This window comes from Hordeum vulgare, chromosome 5H (assembly GCF_904849725.1).
Source record: "Hordeum vulgare subsp. vulgare chromosome 5H, MorexV3_pseudomolecules_assembly, whole genome shotgun sequence".
NCBI lineage: Eukaryota > Viridiplantae > Streptophyta > Magnoliopsida > Poales > Poaceae > Hordeum > Hordeum vulgare.
Genome location: NC_058522.1, coordinates 586,754,630 through 586,773,486, shown reverse-complemented (window position 1 = coordinate 586,773,486; position 18,857 = coordinate 586,754,630). Strand labels below are relative to the sequence as shown.

Here is an 18,857-nt window from a genome sequence, read left to right as displayed (position 1 = left end):
TATTAGCTTGTTTTTTGTAAACAAATAAGATGGAATCATCCTAGCTCCATTCACAGAACAGAATATTTATATCCAAGTAAAAAATAATGGAAACTGCACCTCACAAATTTGTAAGAAATATGGAGTATAATACATTATAAGTGGCACATGCTACCTGATCAAACAATTAGAACTAATATTAAAACGATCATTAATGCTTGTTTTTTCCCTCAGTATCTTTAAAGGGAAAAGAGACATATAGATAAACCTAATTTTGAGCTAGCTGTGTATCTCATCTCAATATAATGAGAGGTGGGAAGCAAAAAAGAAGGCCAATTATTCTCCATGATGTAATACCATTATACCAGCTACAAAATCAACAACATAGTTTACATTCCAGGATAAAAATTGTATCGAAACCTACATTCATTATTCTGATATATCATGCATTCAACTATTATTTTACTACTGTTGTTCTCAATTTGCGCCCATCCACCTAAAGCCATGGTTGCAAGCATGTACCCCATGGAGGTTGCAGTCGCCAGCCAGACCGTGATGAATATTGGTCATTTTTACCTCATACCTAAAATACCGAGCAACATCCCTCCAATCACAAGTTAGCTATAGAAAATGAGTAGCAAAAGGGGGTTCAAAATTTTCCCTTGCCCCACGTTGTACATGACAAGGAAGTTGACATGGTGTGCAAATTTTTGCAGGATACTAAACGCTGAATTTGGAACTATAACTAACTTTACGATATAGAAGTTGTCAACTATCTTTGCTCGAGTCATTTCTTTAAGAAGGAAAGGTTAAAACAAGAAGTTTAATTTCATAGAAGTTTCTAGAAATAAGTAATGTGAATATACTACCTCACTCGAACATATGAACAATGCATTTCTTTTCTTCGGATTATATTTTACAAACTTACACAAGATGGTAAGCGGCAGCTCTGCTATATAATGATCATGTTGTTGCTACATTTCACAAGTGTACCTCTAGCAATATAAACAGATTACCTTCCTTCTAAAAATAATATGACCATCACATGATATTCTATGCACGTGTCTATGAATGCAAATACGTAGATATTTGATGCCTTTGTACCTCGATGACATAAATCTGATTTTGGAAAACAAACAATGAGATTTGAGTTTTGTATGTTTTAGTAGTCATGAAACAAAGTAGCTTTCAATTAGTAAAACTGAAATTGAATATCATGTTTCTCAAAATCACCTCCATTTACAACTTGTGGAGTTCTCCTTCATTGCTATTGTTGACCCTTGTCTGCGCAAGCATCATTGAAGAATTTTCAGAAGCATGAACAAAAGAAACGAAATATGTGCTTATGCCTTATATCTTCTAGGCTGGAAGTGGGGGAAACCTGCAGATCAAACACTAAGATTATAGGAAGATAAACAGAGACATGAAGAAAAAGGGAAAGTGAAAAAGAAGGTATAGAAGCTTCACATCCAGGTTTTCAAGATAGTGGCTTTGAAAAGTGTCCATTAGTATTTCAGTAGAGCAACTTGCGGTGCTCACATACGAAAACTGCTAACAATATAAAATGATAGTAATAATAAAAGTAATTAAGACATATTTTTCTTTCTCCTATCTTAATGAAAATGATGTGAAATAAGGCTCAAACTGTTGACACATATTTTAGGTGAGAAGGTAAACTCATGAGTATAGCTATCAAGAAGATGGATAGTTCTTGAAGGCAACTACAAAAGATTAACTGTATGGTTGAATGCCTGTGCATTGCCACGAAATAACAAAGTAATCTTACTCTCATAATATGTTTGGTAGTGGTACTTGAATGTGCTTATGCATTTTATTGGATGGAAAACATGGCTTATATTAATTTAAGATGTCATAAAAAGTGTTTTGTGCTTCAAGTTTTACAAATAAAACATCCTGATTCAGGTTTTGGAAACTTTGTAAGGTTATGGTACCATATGCATATCATCGGCATGATATATTCCATCAATTTGCATATCATTTGATTCGAGATTATCCTTTGCTTTGATAAGAATAAAATCAACACATTGTTAGGAGAAAACAAGAGTGCAAAACAACAAGCAAATTAGTTTTTTCATATATATAATAAAGACACGGTCTCTGCCGCATTCACAACAACGTAAGGATGTAGTCATGTAGGGTCCATTTTTCGTTCTACATAAACATTGAATCATTAATTAGTGGTAACATGTAGTATAGTATCATTAGCACTTTAGCGTTGCTAATTGCTAGAAAGCACTTGCAACACAGGTGGCCGGACAAATCTAAATCAATGTCAACATAGATGGTGGACATTCTCTTGGAAGACCCCGTAGATACGAGGCACCTCCATGGCGAACTCCATGCTATTCCTTGGAGCATTAAACCCTGCAATCAAGACCAACCACGACCGATTTAACTTGCTTCAAACCAAATCACCAACAAAAATGGCATGCAAAGGTCCCTGGAAATGATCGTATTTCAGAATTTAGAGGGTATTTATGTACATACCTTGGCCTGGCTGCCTCTTGTTGTTGGTCTACTTCTTGGAGGTACTGCCAATGGAGAAGTCCAAGTACCGCATCATGGCCCTGCCTCACAGCTGCGAGAGTGCTCGAACGGTCTGTTTCGATGGCGAGGCAAGGATCTCTCAAGTCCGTATGGGATTCATGTGGCTACCCTGTAAAGTTTTGCAATAAATCATGTCACGTTCTGCTGGAAGGATATATCACACTGAATGAATAATCAAAGAGAGTATCTCGTCAGTACTCCAACTTTTCTTTTCTTCTTCTCAGACAGAAATTACAGAGTAATCTAGTAGATATTTCCCATTCTGGCTTGTCACACATGAGATAGAATACTTTGAGTATCCCCATCACCTTCAGCAACAAATCATAAATTATGCTTACGGGGTTCGGCAACACATCTAGTCCTGACTTAAGAATAGCAGATATAGTCCAACAAAAAGGATAATTTAGAGCAAGCTAAACATTTTTTGCTCAATGAAGCAAATTCAAAAAAAAGACGCCTGAAAATGTTTGATGATTTTGGGGAAAACTTGAACTATCTCAATTGAGAACTTTTGCAAGGCAAGGGAGAAGGTCCCTGCTCCATTATTGGAGGCCAGACAAATCCTCTTGACAATTTAAAGGCAACGACCGAGAGGAGGAGTGGATGCAAAGTGCTAGTAAAACATTAAACATTCACCAGTTCAAGCTTAAAGAGAAAAGGAGACCACATTCAAAAAGGAGGGCAATGCTAGTAACTACACAAACAAAAGGCATACATAAGTCTTTGTTCTTGTAAATCGTCAAACGTAGTAAACACTTCAGTTGTGGAAAAATCTAAGGAAACTGCACCATTTATTCGTAGAATGACATCTTTCTTCACATATATGTATTCCTAAATATCTTATGATACGAACAATATGTACTAAAACATCTTATAAGATACCACCATATTGGACTTGCAAAAAGATTGCTTTCACTTACAGATTTCTTTATATATTTCCCTATACATCCGATTCATCACAAACATTTATGATGGTCTAGAGAAGCACAATCGCATAATTCTTCTTTCATGATCCTCGAGGGAGAGACATCAGAGGTGGCAACCTTACCATTGGAGTATCAAGATGTTTTCGTGGCTAGCTAGCTTGGAGGCACAATGGCCAGACAAACATATAGCAGGTGCGAGGCCAGAAGCGATGATGCTTCGACCGAGAAGAAGCAACCCGCTGGCCCAGCGGCGGATCACGGCATCCACCCACGTCCGAACAAAGACAAGAACCGGACTACCACCATCCCACTCAATTCTTTCGAGAGAAACCTTTCCTCGAGAAGGGATCTGTTCCTAGAAACAAACACTTTGCTTTCGGATCTGAGATAGGAGATGTACCCAACTGTTTTGGATATCCTATGAAGATGCATTTATCCGCTTTGGGTTTGAGCTTATTCGACTGAAACTTTTTCACACAAGTGTCGAAGCCCCAAACTTTCAAGAAACGACAGTTTAGATTTCTCTAAACCTCAGTCTATAATGTGTCATCTCAACGGAAATACGCGGTGCCCTATTTAAAGTGAATGCGGTTGTCTCTAATGCATAACCCATAAACGATAGTGGTAATTCGATAAGAGACATCATAGCATGCACCATACCAAATAGTGCGTGGCTATGACGTTCAGACACATCATCACACTATGATGTTCCAGGTGGCATGAACTGCAAAACAATTTCCACATTGTCTTAACTGCGTACCAAAACTCGTAACTCAGAAATTCATTTCTATGATCACATCGTAGACAGTTTATCCTCTTGTTACGACGAACTTCACTCCTGAAACAGAATTGAACTTTTCAATATTTCAGACTTGTGATTCATTAAGTAAATACTCTTGTATCTACTCAGTTGTCATTGAAGTAAGAACATAATGATATCCACTGCGTGCCTCAGCACCCATTGGACTGCATACATCAAAATGTATCACTTCCAACAAGTTACTATCTTGTTTCATCTCAATGAAAATAAGGCCTTGCTCATGTGGTATGATTTGCATGTCACTAGTGATTCAAAATCAAGTGAGTATAAAGATCCATCAGCATGGAGCCTCTTCATGCAATTTATACCAACATGACTCAAGCGGCGGTGCCACAAGTAAGTGGTACTATCATCATTACCTCATATCTTTTGGTACCAATATCATGAACATGTGTAACACTACGATCGAGATTCAATAAACCATTGAAGGTGATTATTCAAGCAAATAGAGTAACCATTATTCTCTTTAAATGAATAATCGTATTGCAATAAACACGATCCAATCATGTTCATGCTTAACGCAAGCACCAAATAACAATTATTTAGGTTTAACACCAATCCCGATGGTAGAGGGAGCGTGCGATGTTTGATCATATCAACCTTGGAAACACTTCCAACACGTATCGTCACCTCGCCTTTAGCTAGTCTCCGTTTATGCCGTAGCTTTCATTTCGTGTTACTAATCACTTAGCAACCGAACCGGTATCCAATACCCTCGTGCTACTAGGAGTACTACTAAAGTACACATCAACATCATGTATATCAAATATACTTCTTTCGACTTTTGCCAGCCTTCTTATCTACCAAGTATCTAGAGTTGCTCCGCCTCAGTGACCGTTCCCCTCATAACAGAAGCACTTAGTCCCGGGCTTGGGTTTAATCTGGGGTCTCTTCATTAGTGCAGCAACTGTTTTGCCGTTTCACGAAGTATCCCTTCTAGCCCTTGCCTTTCTCGAAACTTAGTGGTTTTACTAACCATCAACTATTGATGCTCTTTCTTGATTTCTACTTTCGCGGTGTCAAACATCGTGAATCGCTCAAGGATCATTGTATCTATCCTTGATATGTTATAGTTCATCACGAATCTCTCACAGCTTGGAGGCAGTGACTTTTGGAGAACCATCACTATCTTATCTGGAAGATCAACTCCCACTTGATTCAAGCGATTGTCGTACTCAGATAATCTGAGCACACGCTCAACGATTGAGCTTTTCTCCTTTACTTCATGGACAAAGAATCTTGTCGGAGGTCTCCTTAACAAGGGCACAAGCATGAAATCACAATTTCATCTCTTTAGAACATCTCTTATGTTCCGTGACGTTTCAAAACGTCTTCGGCGCCTTGCTTCTAAGCCATTAAGTATTTTGTACTGAACTATCGTGTAGTCATCAGAAACGTGTCGCATGTTCACAACATCTACAGACGACGCTCGAGGTGTAGCACACCGAGTGGTGCATTAAGGACATAAGCCTTCTGCGCAGCAACGAGGACAATCCTCGGTTTTACAGACTCAGTCTGCAAAGTTTGCTACTATCAACTTTCAACTAAATTTTTCTCTAGGAACATATAAAAACAGTAGAGCTATAGCGCAAGCTACATTGTAATTCGCAAAGACCATTAGACTATGTTCATGACAATTAGTTCTATTAATCATATTACTTAAGAACTCCTACTCAAAAAGTACATCTCTCTACTCATTTGAGTGGTACATGAGCCAAATCCACTATCTCAAGTCCGATCATCACGTGAGTCGAGAATAGTTTCAGTGGTAAGCATCTCTATGCTAATCATATCAACTATACGATTCATGCTCGACCTTTCGGTCTCATGTGTTCCGAGGCCATGTCTGCACATGCTAGGCTCGTCAAGCTTAACCCGAGTGTTCCGCGTGTGCAACTGTTTTGCACCCGTTATATGTGAACGTTGAGTCTATCACACCCGATCATCACGTGGTGTCTCGAAACGAAGAACTGTCGCAACGGTGCACAGTCGGGGAGAACACAATTTCGTCTTGAAATTTTAGTGAGAGATCACCTCATAATGCTACCGTCGTTCTAAGCAAGATAAGGTGCATAAAGGATTAACATCACATGCAATCCATCAGTGACATGATATGGCCATCATCATGTGCTTCTTGATCTCCATCACCAAAGCACCGGCACGATTTTCTTGTCACCGGCGTCACACCATGATCTCCATCAATGTGTCGCCATCGGGGTTGTCGTGCTCCTCATGCTATTACTACTAAAGCTACGTCCTAGCAATATAGTAAACGCATCTGCATGCACAAACGTTAGTTTAAAGACAACCCTATGGCTCCTGCCGGTTGTCGTACCATCGACGTGCAAGTCGATATTAACTATTACAACATGATCATCTCATACATCCAATATATCACATCACATCGTTGGCCATATCACATCACAAGCATACCCTGCAAAAACAAGTTAGACGTCCTCTAATTGTTGTTGCATGTTTTACGTGGTGACCATGGGTATCTAGTACGATCGCATCTTACGCAAACACCACAACGGAGATATATGAATTGCTATTTAACCTCATCCAAGGACCTCCTCGGTCAAATCAGATTCAACTAAAGTTGAAGAAACCGACACTCGCCGGTCATCTTTGAGCAACGGAGTTACTCGTAGCGATGAAACCAGTCTCTCGTAAGCGTACGAGTAATGTCGGTCCGAGCCGGTTCGATCCAACAATACCGCGGAATCAAGAAAAGACTAAGGAGGGCAGCAAAACGCACATCACCGCCCACAAAACTTTTGTGTTCTACTCGAGAAGACATCTACACATGAACCTAGCTCATGATGCCACTGTTGGGGAACGTCGCATGGGAAACAAAAAAAATTCTACGCGCACGAAGACCTATCATGGTGATGTCCATCTACGAGAGGGGATTTCCGATCTACATACCCTTGTAGATCGCACAACAGAAGCGTTAAGAAACGCGGTTGATGTAGTGGAACGTCCTCATGTCCCTCGATCCGCCCCGCGAACCGTCCCACAAACCGTCTCGCGATCCGTCCCACGATCCGCTCCGATCTAGTGCCGAACGGACGGCACCTCCGCGTTCAGCACACGTACAGCTCGACGATGATCTCGGCCTTCTTGATCCATCAAGAGAGACGGAGAGGTAGATGAGTTCTCCGGCAGCGTGACGGCACTCCGGAGGTTGGTGGTGATCTAATCTCAGCAGGGCTCCGCCCGAGCTCCGCAGAAACGCGATCTAGAGGAAAAAACCGTGGAGGTATGTGGTCGGGCTGCCGTGGCAAAAGTTGTCTCAAATCAGCCCTAAAACCCCACTATATACAGGAGGGAGGGAGGGGAGGAGGCAGCCTCAAAACCTAAAGGTTTGGCCAAAATTGGAGGTGGAGGAGTCCTACTCCAATCCTACTTGGAGTAGGATTCCACCTTCCCACTTGAAAAGTCTTTCCACCTTGTGTTTTTTCCTTCTCAAACCTCATGGGCCTTAGTGGGAACTTATTCCAGCCCACTAGGGGTTGGTTTATCTCTTCCCATAGCCCATGAGACCCCTTGGGGCGTAACACCCCTCCTGATGGTCCCCAGCACCCCTCCCGGCACTCCCAGTACACTACCGATGAGCCCGAAACTTTTCCGGTAATGCACGAAAACCTTCCGGTAACCAAATGAGGTCATCCTATATATCAATCTTCGTTTCTGGACCATTCCGGAAACCCTCGTGACGTCCGTGATCTCATCCGGGACTCCGAACAACATTCGGTAACCAACCACATAACTCAAATACGCATAAAACAATGTCGAACCTTAAGTGTGCAGACCCTGCGGGTTCGAGAACTATGTAGACATGACCCAAGAGACTCCTCAGTCAATATCCAATAGCGGGACCTGGATGCCCATATTGGATCCTACATATTCTACGAAGATCTTATCGTTTGAACCTCTGTGCCAAGGATTCATATAATCCCGTATGTCATTCCCTTTGTCCTTCGGTATGTTACTTGCCCGAGATTCGATCGTCAGTATCCGCATACCTATTTCAATCTCGTTTACCGGCAAGTCTCTTTACTCATTCCGTAATACAAGATCCCGCAACTTACACTAAGTCACATTGCTTGCAAGGCTTGTGTGTGATGTTGTATTACCGAGTGGGCCCCGAGATACCTCTCCGACACACGGAGTGACAAATCCCAGTCTCGATCCATACTAACTCAACGAACACCTTCGGAGATACCTGTAGAGCATCTTTATAGTCGTCCAGTTACATTGCGACGTTTGATACACACAAAGCATTCCTCCGGTGTCAGTGAGTTATATGATCTCATGGTCATAGGAACAAATACTTGACACGCAGAAAATAGTAGTAACAAAATGACACGATCAACATGCTACGTCTATTAGTTTGGGTCTAGTCCATCACATGATTCTCCTAATGATGTGATCCCGTTATCAAGTGACAACACTTGCCTATGGTCAGGAAACCTTGACCATCTTTGATCAACGAGCTAGTCAACTAGAGGCTTACTAGGGACAGTGTTTTGTCTATGTATCCACACATGCACTGTGTTTCCAATCAATACAATTATAGCATGGATAATAAACGATTATCATGAACAAAGAAATATAATAATAACTAATTTATTATTACCTCTAGGGCATATTTCCAACAGTATATAGCCCAACGGTACAACACTCGGGATGCTTAGTATTCCATCATTGTTTCTTAGAGCTAAAAATAACTTCTCTCTTTTATGGTTTGGTGTTGATATTATGGATGTTGTGGCTGCTCTTAAAGAAAATATGCATATGTTTTTTCTAGAAAGAGAAACATTAGATTGAACAGTGGCTTATGATATCTTCGGAAATCTTCCTTTTCTTTAGTTCACAGTTTTCCTGGATAGCTATATGAAGGTCAGGTTGTTCATGGTCTGGGGTGCTTCTTTCATCTTGTACTTTGTATTTTCCTATTGGCTATTGCATATACCTTTTATTCTATGAGTATGGGTGACGAGAACATGTCATATAGGATTAGAAAATCTAGAGCATTTTATCACTTGTTTCTAGGTTCAATTTGTTCATGGTTCAGTTATATATAGGATTTTGCATCACGGGGTTAGCTTCCTTCGTATGTTGCACTTATTTTTCCAAGACGTATACTTTCAATGATGTGTGTTTTGGTCATGGGAACATATTATGTAGGATGAAAAAAATCTATTTTTAGTTGGTTCAATGTTCATTTGTACAGTAATTTTGATCATTATGTTTTTTTTGTGGGCTAGCAGAGCTCGAGAACAATGACCTGATGCTAATGGTTGGCTATGTCTATCTACCATCTTTAGTACCAGAGAGTGGGTTTTCTCTTTCGTAATACTTCTACTTCTTTGCTATTTAGATTTCTACACGTTATGATTTCAAGTTTATATTATCATCCATTGTAGATGTTACAAGTTCATATGCAAAGCAGCTAGATTTGTTCACATAGTTTTTAGTTTGTTTGTTTATTCAGACTTTGTTCATGAATAATTGTGACTTTTTTTTTGAGTATGTATTGAGACATTCGATATATATCCGTTTTGTAGAACATTTTATTAAAAAAAACTATATACATTGCAACATGTCAGATGCATTTTTCATTTTCTGATGCTATATAGCATTTCACTATGATTTTCTATGTATGATCTGTAGCAAGACCTACGTACACATACACAATCTGTAACAATGTATGCGCCATTGTACAAAAGAATTCATTCTGATATAGATATATCCACCATATGGATGGATCAAGATAAATATCATCATAATTAACCTATGATAATTTAGACGTGCATTTGCACGTGCAAGCTTACTAGTAGTAGAAAAAACGACAGACCAGGCCGGCAGTTTGTCACGCAGGTGGAACCCACCCGTCAGCCAGCACCGACGACCTCTCCCTTTTTCGGTTGGCACCTATCGGCCCGGCCCAATCCGACCCGACCCGACCCGACCCGACCCGCACGGCAAGGGGAGAGACCGAGAGAGAGAGGTGGGCGACAGCGCAGCGCCAAGCCCAAGCCCAGGCCAAGGCCAAGGCCAAGGGGAGGGGAACCGCACCGCACCAAGGAAGGGAAGAAGGGGCTGTCGCCGGCGGCGGCGGCGAGGAATCCGGCTCAAGCCATGGCGCGGAGCAACTGGGAGGCCGACAAGATGTACGTCCCCAATCTAATCCTTCCTTCGTCCTTCCTTCTTCTTCTACACCGAGTAGTAATCGAATCTAACCTAATCTAATCGAATCGGAATTGAGTTGAATTTCCGTGATGGGCAGGCTTGACGTATACATCTACGACTACCTGGTGAAGCGCAATCTCCACAACTCGGCAAAGGCCTTCATGAACGAGGGCAAGGTCGCAACCGATCCAGTCGGTACGTTCATATATCTTCTTTCCGCTTTCCCCTTTCCCCTTTCCCCTTTCGGATGGAGGATGCATATATCTTCTTCTCTTCTTCTTATGTAGTGACCTAGTTAGTTAGTAGCTAATAATAGACACACAAAGGCTAAAACCAATCCCCTCCCCTCCCTTGTTGGGAGACAAAAAACAAGCCTACTGCTGTCACCCAAAATTCACCTATATATGTTCATGTTTTCCTTGCTGTCACCCAAAATTCACCTGCCCCTCTAAACCCATTTATACATGCTGCCTCCACTGCACTGCACACCCAGCCTTACACCTAGGAATATCTACCCTTTTCCTATCTAATCTAATTAATGCCTACTGCTTTGCTCTTCTTGCTTCTGCTTCCCCAGCCATCGACGCCCCCGGAGGCTTCCTCTTCGAGTGGTGGTCCATCTTCTGGGACATCTTCGACGCCAGGACAAGGGACAAGCCCAACCAAGGAGGCCCCGCAACCGGAGCCGGAGCCGCGCCTTCCATGGATGTACGTTCTCTAACTACTTCCTCCACCAAGCCCAACTTCAGCTAGCACTATGCCTTACCCTGCTTTTAAATAGGATTTCATAATATCCCACACCACACATGTACCTTTGCGCATTCATGTTACTAGGCCAAACAGGACGTACTATAACGTTTCTTCTTGGCCTGCAATGGTAATAATGTGACTTCAATACGGATTCAACCCCTCTTTCCTCTAAAACTATAATGCTATAACGTTTCTTCTTGGCCTGCAATGGTAATAATGTGACTACAATGGTACTAAAACTAAAATGCTATCTGTGAAATGCGAATGTGATATCTGCATCATGTGCTGCTGCTTATTGTATATGCTTTTCTATTTATGAAATTCTTTGTGGCACACTAGATGAAGTCAAGGGAACACCAGATGAGACTCCAGTTATTGCAACAGCAGCATGCCCATTTGCAGAGAAGGGATCCAAATCTTCCCGCCCTCAACGGTGCTATGAACTCTGATGTATCGGCTGTTCTGGCCTCCAAACTGATGGAAGGAATGAGGAATCACAATCCTATGGATTCCGAGGCATCACAGCTCTTTGATGCAAATAGGATTGCTCTTCTCAAGTCAGCAGCTAACCAAACTGGGTAGGTTTTCAGCACTTCATTCCAGGGTCAAGTAAGTGTTGGTAAGATTCTGATTAAGCCCTTTTTGTCCATTCAGGCAACTTCAGGGCAGCTCAGTCAATATGGCAGCTCTGCAGCAGCAGCTTCAGTCAAGAAATCAGCAAGTTGTAATGCATACTATCTTCTCTAACTCGTTTCTCTGCACATGTTTATTGTTAACTAATAATAATCCTAATATTCTACTCAACTATTTTCAAGGACATCAAAGGTGATGGTGCTATGCAACAAAGAACAATGCCTACTGACCCTTCTGCGTTATATGGATCGGCGATGATGCAATCAAAATCTGGATTAGCCGCTTCTGGTGAGTGATGCCCTGAGATGATATTTACAATACTGTTGCTCATTGTGTTTCTCGATGTAGAAAACACATGGTACTGATGGAAGACCTACTATGTGTCTATACAGGGTGTCCTAGTGAAAATTGCATCACAAGTTCTATTATTTTTACCCATTAGTACCTTTTCGGTGTGTTGTGACCATTAGTATCATATTCATGCTTGAGTGTTTGTTGATTTAGATGTGAGCCTGCAACTAGTTAGCTTGCACATTAAACTCACGACAAACACCTTGAAATTAAAATAGTTTCAGTAAATGGTCGAAGGTGTTCTTCTGATCCATCTTCCTCTACTTTTTAGGACTAAATCAAGGAGTCGGGAGTGTGCCACTGAAAGGCTGGCCGCTAACAGTGAGTTTGCTGACATCTCTTTATACCCCTTGTTTACTTTTTTTTTTGAAAGCTTATCTCTTTTCTTGTTTGCTAAAGGTCCCAGGTATCGATCAACTCCGGTCAAATTTAGGCGCACAGAAGCAGTTGATGACATCTCCAAACCAATTTCAAATTTTATCACCACAACAGCAATTGATGGCTCAAGCACAAACACAGAATGAGCTTGCTAGAATGGGTTCTCCAGCTCATTCTGGTTCACCAAAGGTTCGGCCAGATGAACATGAGTATATGATGAAGGTCAGTAACTCATAATGTAATTGGTTCTGAGAAACTTGATATATGTCAAGTCCATTATAAGTCTGAAAATTCTAATGAACTATAATTTCACTGTCAATCAAATTACATCTTGTGTTCTACCAATATGTTCACTCTTTCAATAAAATCTTCTAGATTTTTTGGAAAGATGTTCTGTATTTTACCGGTACTTCCTATCCACTGTTTTTTCTGTATGGGAATGGCATGGGCGATTCTATAATTTCACTTTTATGCCTTCCTATGGCACTGTATGCAAATTATGCATGTTATGCTTGACTTTTATACAATATTTGCAACCTGTTAGTTGAAGATGGCCCAGATGCAGCAGTCCTCGGGTCACCGGATGATGGAATTGCAACACCAACAGCAGCAGCAGCACCAGCAGCAGCAACAACAGCAGCAGCAACAACAACAGCAGCAACAACAGCAGCAGCAGCAACAGCAACAGCAACAGCAGCAGCAGCAGCAACAGCAGCAGATGCAACAGGTGGCCTGAGCAATTACCTTGAGATGTTTCTTCAGTTTTATAGCTCCATACATGTGATACCTAACTGTGCCCATTATTCTTAATATCCAGAATAGTAGAAAACGGAAGCCAACTTCTTCTGGGGCAGCTAATAGTACCGGCACAGGAAATACCGTTGGGCCTTCTCCACCCTCAACTCCATCAACTCATACTCCTGGTGGTGGAATACCAGTAGCTAGCAATGTGAACATTGCACAAAAAAGTCCAATGGTCTGTGGCGCGGATGGAACCAGCGGATTTGCTTCATCCTCAAATCAGATGGTACTATCATTATGTGTACTGCTCTTCGGTTTCAATTTTTAGTTGCCACTTTGTTGTGCTCAAACAACTTTTGTTACTGACAGGATAATTTGGATAGTTTCGTTGATTTTGATGATAATGTCGATTCATTCTTGTCAAATGATGATGGGGATGGTCGAGACATATTTGCTGCATTGAAGAAAGGTCCTTCGGAGCAGGAGTCCCTGAAGAGTAAATATTTTAAGCTTTTGAGCTGTGCTGCAAACTTCAGCCCTGAAAAAGTATATCATTATAAACCGTTCATTCTTTTGTAGGTCTTTCCTTGAGTGAGGTTGGTAATAGCCGTACAAGCAACAACAAGGTTGTTTGCTGTCACTTCTCTACAGATGGGAAGTTACTTGCTAGCGCCGGTCATGAAAAAAAGGTAAGCTGTGTGAACTCACAAGTAGATGGGAGCTAACAAATTATTTTGTAAATTACTTGCTTGTGTCGGAGCGTTCAGATCATTTACAATCATTATTTTTTGTTCTTTTAAGAATATTAGGTTTTTATAAGTTGAGCTTACCTATAATATTGGCACAAGATTCCATCACTGTTAACAGTAGTTGTCATTACTAACTTCAATCAAGATTGTTTCCAGTAATAAAATTCATTTCCGGTAATAATCAAGACCGTTTCTATGATACTGTAGGTCTTCCTCTGGAATATGGACAATTTTACCATGGATACTAAAGCAGAAGAACATACAAACTTTATAACGGACATAAGATTTAGACCGAATTCGACTCAGTTGGCTACATCATCTTCTGATGGAACTGTTCGACTATGGAACGCAGTTGAGGTATTTTCTTCTGTACTATTTTTATTATGTGTTTCGCATTAGTAATTCTTACTTTCCTTGTTTGCTGCAAGTTCTGGCTTTTTGGTGTATTTCACTGCCTACTGTTGACACTGCAATGTAAACTTTGCATTTTGATTGTGGCAAGAGATCACTGCAAACTTGAGTTACACTCGTGTGCATGTTACTGGTTTGAAAGCTGCGCAGTGCTGCGATTTAGGATTTCTGAAGGATGTTATGTAGGGAAGTTTCTAGTGCAATCCTAGCTTTTGGTACTAACACACAACTTATCACATGGCCCATTGGATGAGATTTGGATGGATCAGATTTAGAAAGATAATAGGAGGCACATAGATAAACTGTTGACCTGTGAGTTGGCTATTCCATTCATGTGTTTCACTTCTTTATAGATCTGAGTAAGCTCTTACATATTTACACTCAAAATCCCAAATATTTGCACTAGATATTTCTCTTAGATATGGGTATACATAAGTGACAGTCTTGTAAATAAGATCATGCTCTCCTATTTATTTATATTAGTGCAAAAGGGGAACACCTTTGCCTCTTCCTTAATAAGTGCCAAGCTTTTGGAGCTCCATATAAAACTGATGTCTTAAATGTAAAGATCCCAACTGAAGATCTAAGCCTTACTCCAATTTTTGATTATTAAATGCAATATGAAATAATATTGTACTCCCTCTGTGAAGTAGTGATCTAAACGCTCTTATATTTCTTTACGGAGGGAGTATCAGCCATCATTTGTAGTGGTTGTCCAGTAACCAAATTGCAAGTCAATACTGTTCATGATTATGGATTCTAGTTGTTTGAAGCTGATCAGAGGCTAAAATGGTCTCTTCTTTAGGCCAGACAGAAATTTATGATTGATTTGTTTTCATTACTGTGCGACCCGGTAACCCTAGTTCTTTTGCTGTCTGTCTTTTTTTGATACACATGATTGTTGATTGGACGCAGACAGGTTTAGTCAGATTGAGCTTGAACATGTAGGTTTAGTATACAGTTGGTTGATCTAATTTTAGGAAACCAAACTTCAAGCATTGATTCAGTTATCACGTGCACATATTTGCTAATGTGACTGATTTCTATTGATTTAAGTTTCACTTCCACCATGTTCAGTATTGACTGACTGATACCTAAATTCATTATTTTGTGCATTTTGCAGCGAACCGGCGCATTGCAAACATTTCTTGGGCATTCCTCCCATGTAACATCAGTAGATTTTCACCCGAAATTGACAGATATTCTATGCTCCTGCGACGACAACGGAGAGCTCCGGTTCTGGACAGTTGGTCAAAGCGCAGCTTCACGTGTCTCCAGGGTTTGTCTCTAGCGCATCACCTCTGTAGATCTTTTGCAGCCACATCATTTCAGTGACAATAATACTTGAATTGTACATGAATGGATGCAGGTCAAACAGGGCGGTACTGGCAGGGTGAGGTTTCAGCCTCGAATCGGAAAGCTCCTTGCCGTGGCAGCTGGAAACACGGTGAACATCATCGATATAGACACGGACACGAGTTTACATTCACAGCCAAAGGTAAAGAATTAGCCATGATTTCAAGATGCTTGTATACCTGTATGCAGGTGTTTCTGCAACGCACGTGAGGAGGTAATTGTTAACCCTTTTTGTTTTTTGTTTTTCATTTAGGTCCACACTAGTGAGGTAAACTGCATCTGCTGGGACGAAACGGGCGAGTACCTGGCATCGGCGAGCCAGGACAGCGTGAAGGTGTGGTCGGCGGCGTCAGGGCAGTGCATCCACGAGCTGAGATCGCATGGGAACCAGTACCAGTCGTGCATATTCCACCCGAGATATCCGAAAGTTTTGATTGTCGGTGGTTACCAGGTAAACAACAAGATTTGCTGCGGATTCTGAATAATATAATAATAATGAATGAAATGCAAAACCTGGGTCAACTAAGGTAACGTTTATACATTGGATCTGACGTCTGTGTGTGATGTCATGTTTTTGATGCAGACGCTGGAGCTGTGGAGCGTGGCGGATAACCAGAGGAACGTGCTCCCGGCGCACGAGGGGCTGATAGCGGCGCTTGCGCACTCCCCGCTGACGGGGTCGATTGCGTCGGCGAGCCACGACAGATCTGTGAAGCTGTGGAAGTAGTAGATTGGTTGTAAAGAGGAAGCAGATGATGCCTACGTTTACCCTGCTGTGAAGCTGATGAATGAAGCAAGCAAGTTTGTAGGTGAGTGGGAAAGAGAGAGGGATGGATTATTTTGTGTAATTAAATATTAGTTAATTTTAGTGCAGGGAACTGTGCTATTTAATTAATTAATTAATATTTTTTATATGGAAAAGAGAATTGGAGAAAAGGAAGTAAGTAATGGCTGCAGATCTGATGAATTTATTCATTCATTCACCCATACACCCATCTTATCAGATGCTTGTTGCATCCAATCCAATCCAATCCATGGGTAGGGATAGGAATAGGATTGATTAAAACTAGTATGGATAGTGCTCAGTTGCCTAGTATATATATATATATATATATGCTCAGGTTAGAAAATAGAAGTTGCTGCATCGTTCGATGTCGACGATGATGCTGCCGGCGCCGGCGACGGTGCGATTCCACCGGCTCCTTGGAGCGGACGGTGGTGAAGGAGGTCTGGCAGAGGCGGCGGCTTGGGGAGATCGTCGTGGTTAGGGTGGTCCGGCGGGATGCCGTTGTCGATGCTCATGATGCCGATGCCGCCGGCGCCGGCACAGGCGCTGGCGCATGAGACGTGGCACACCACCATCCACCCGGTGCACCCCTCCAGGCACGTGTCGCGGCACTTCTGAGCGGCGTTGGGGTCCCCCAGCACCGCCGTCGCCGGAGACGGCATACCAAGCAGCGCTATTAGCAACACCAGCAGCACGCTCCTCCGGCAACACCTGCCGCTGGTCGCCATCTTTATTTTCCGACCTCCCCGGGGGCGTGGACTCCTTATTATATAATATGCATATGCATGCCGCATGCGTTCCGTAACGTGCGGGCGTTCACAAACTTTTTACTATACTATTTGGGAGGGGGATGCGTTTCTTGTTTCTACACGACCAAAACGACCCAAGCTCTATTTTCTTCTTTCTTTCTTTCAACATTAATTGTGCAAAAATTCAGTCCTTGACACGCCCAGCTAGCCTATGCTGCATCTCAATTACAAGTAGTAGCAGCAGCTAGGAGCTAACTTTCAACTGTCACTTTCCTACGTGGGGCTGCATGCATGCTAACTGTGTCATTTTGTATGTCTACTTGCGAGCTACCATTCCATACAGATATATAATCGTGTGCTGGTACTGATGATGACATGTTAACATGCATGATCGATGCATATCTTTGCTTGCACTAGCTTTGAGTTCTCAACCTACACTGCACCCCACTCCATGAAAGCGCAGCATTTCAAATTGATCCTTCAACCAATAGACACCATGTCCATCCATAGCTTTTTCCTTTCTCCATCTAACCCCTCTGGAACAAAGGAAAATCCTAACAACAAAAATTGTATGATTATAAATTCCTAAAGAGAACAAACATACTCCTATGGCGCCTTTTGGAAGGAAGCAATGGATCGTCAAGATTCCTATGGAACTACTACGGAATGAGGCAACCCAAATGAATTTTACAGGAAAACAAACATGAGGAGGGTCTTAATACCTACCTCGGTCGGTTCAAAAGGAGATTTGATCTGGTTCATGCGGGAAACCAGATCGAAACCCTAAACCCTAAACCCTAAACCCTAAACCAGATGTCGTCTTGGTTTTCGAAGGTTTCTGTTGCTTGTGATGTGTAGGGATTGAGATCCAGTGACTTGCTAGTCATCAGTCACTAGTGAACAGTATGGTGCCTTACCCCCTATCCACACCGTTCGATCGTGAATGTGCGGGCAGATCCGTGTGAACAGTTGCAATACTTCCGTCTACAGTATTTCCGCTACAGGAATCTGTATACCGTGTCTTCTACAGTGTTTTGCTGCAATGTTTGATCCGGTCTGTCCATCCTTCATCCAATGGATAGCTTTCCGCCAGTTACGACGTGAGGCCAGTCACTAGATCCTTGTCCCATGTGGATTGAGATCCAGTGACTTGCTAGTCACCAGTCACTAGTGTTGGACGACCCCCGGTGTAGTGGACGATGTCTTCGTTTTCTGCAGTGGTACGTGTAGGGAAACGTAGCATAAATTCAAAATTTTCCTACGCATATTCAGATCTTCCTATGAAGAGACCAGCAACGAGAGAGGGGTAAGAGCATCTTCATACCTTTGAAGATCGCTAAGCGGAAGCGTTTGCTAGAACGCGGTTGATGGAGTCGTACTCGCGGCGATTCCGATCTAGTGCCGAACAACGGCACCTCCGCGTTCAACACACGTGCAGCCCGGTGACGTCTCCCGCACCTT

The 18,857-nt window shown here is 41.9% G+C and overlaps 2 protein-coding genes across 4 annotated transcripts; one reads left to right on the top strand and one right to left on the bottom strand.

The window, feature by feature from the left end:
* Positions 1 to 10,323: 10,323 nt before the first annotated feature.
* LOC123395263 (transcriptional corepressor LEUNIG_HOMOLOG-like) lies at positions 10,324 to 16,796 on the top strand. Of its 3 annotated transcripts, none has more exons than XM_045090224.1 (17): positions 10,324 to 10,472; positions 10,589 to 10,686; positions 11,069 to 11,199; positions 11,581 to 11,819; positions 11,896 to 11,965; positions 12,057 to 12,162; positions 12,497 to 12,546; positions 12,625 to 12,825; positions 13,148 to 13,330; positions 13,421 to 13,630; positions 13,714 to 13,840; positions 13,924 to 14,033; positions 14,301 to 14,450; positions 15,628 to 15,783; positions 15,874 to 16,002; positions 16,114 to 16,311; positions 16,444 to 16,796. In XM_045090224.1, exons 1-17 carry the CDS (start codon positions 10,441 to 10,443, stop codon positions 16,585 to 16,587), a joined length of 2,334 nt encoding a protein of 777 aa, XP_044946159.1. In that variant the 5' UTR covers positions 10,324 to 10,440; the 3' UTR covers positions 16,588 to 16,796. The 3 variants fall into 3 exon arrangements, with proteins under 3 accessions (XP_044946159.1, XP_044946160.1, XP_044946161.1); XM_045090225.1 differs by having other exon boundaries at positions 10,372 to 10,472; positions 11,896 to 11,962; XM_045090226.1 differs by having other exon boundaries at positions 10,372 to 10,472; positions 12,509 to 12,546.
* A 170-nt stretch (positions 16,797 to 16,966) lies between these two features.
* LOC123395262 lies at positions 16,967 to 17,404 on the bottom strand. Its single transcript, XM_045090223.1, has one exon. The coding sequence runs from the start codon at positions 17,373 to 17,375 to the stop codon at positions 16,983 to 16,985; it is 393 nt and encodes a 130-aa protein (XP_044946158.1). The 5' UTR covers positions 17,376 to 17,404; the 3' UTR covers positions 16,967 to 16,982.
* Positions 17,405 to 18,857: the final 1,453 nt, after the last annotated feature.

Coding starts and splice junctions, on each gene's coding strand:
- LOC123395263 (XM_045090224.1), top strand. CDS start 10,441: ATGGCGCGGAGCAACTGGGAGGCCGACAAGAT. Junction 13,331..13,420: donor AACAGCAGCAGATGCAACAG/GTGGCCTGAGCA, acceptor CTTAATATCCAG/AATAGTAGAAAACGGAAGCC. Junction 16,003..16,113: donor GTTTACATTCACAGCCAAAG/GTAAAGAATTAG, acceptor TTTTTCATTTAG/GTCCACACTAGTGAGGTAAA.
- LOC123395262 (XM_045090223.1), bottom strand. CDS start 17,375: ATGGCGACCAGCGGCAGGTGTTGCCGGAGGAGCGTGCTGCTGGTGTTG.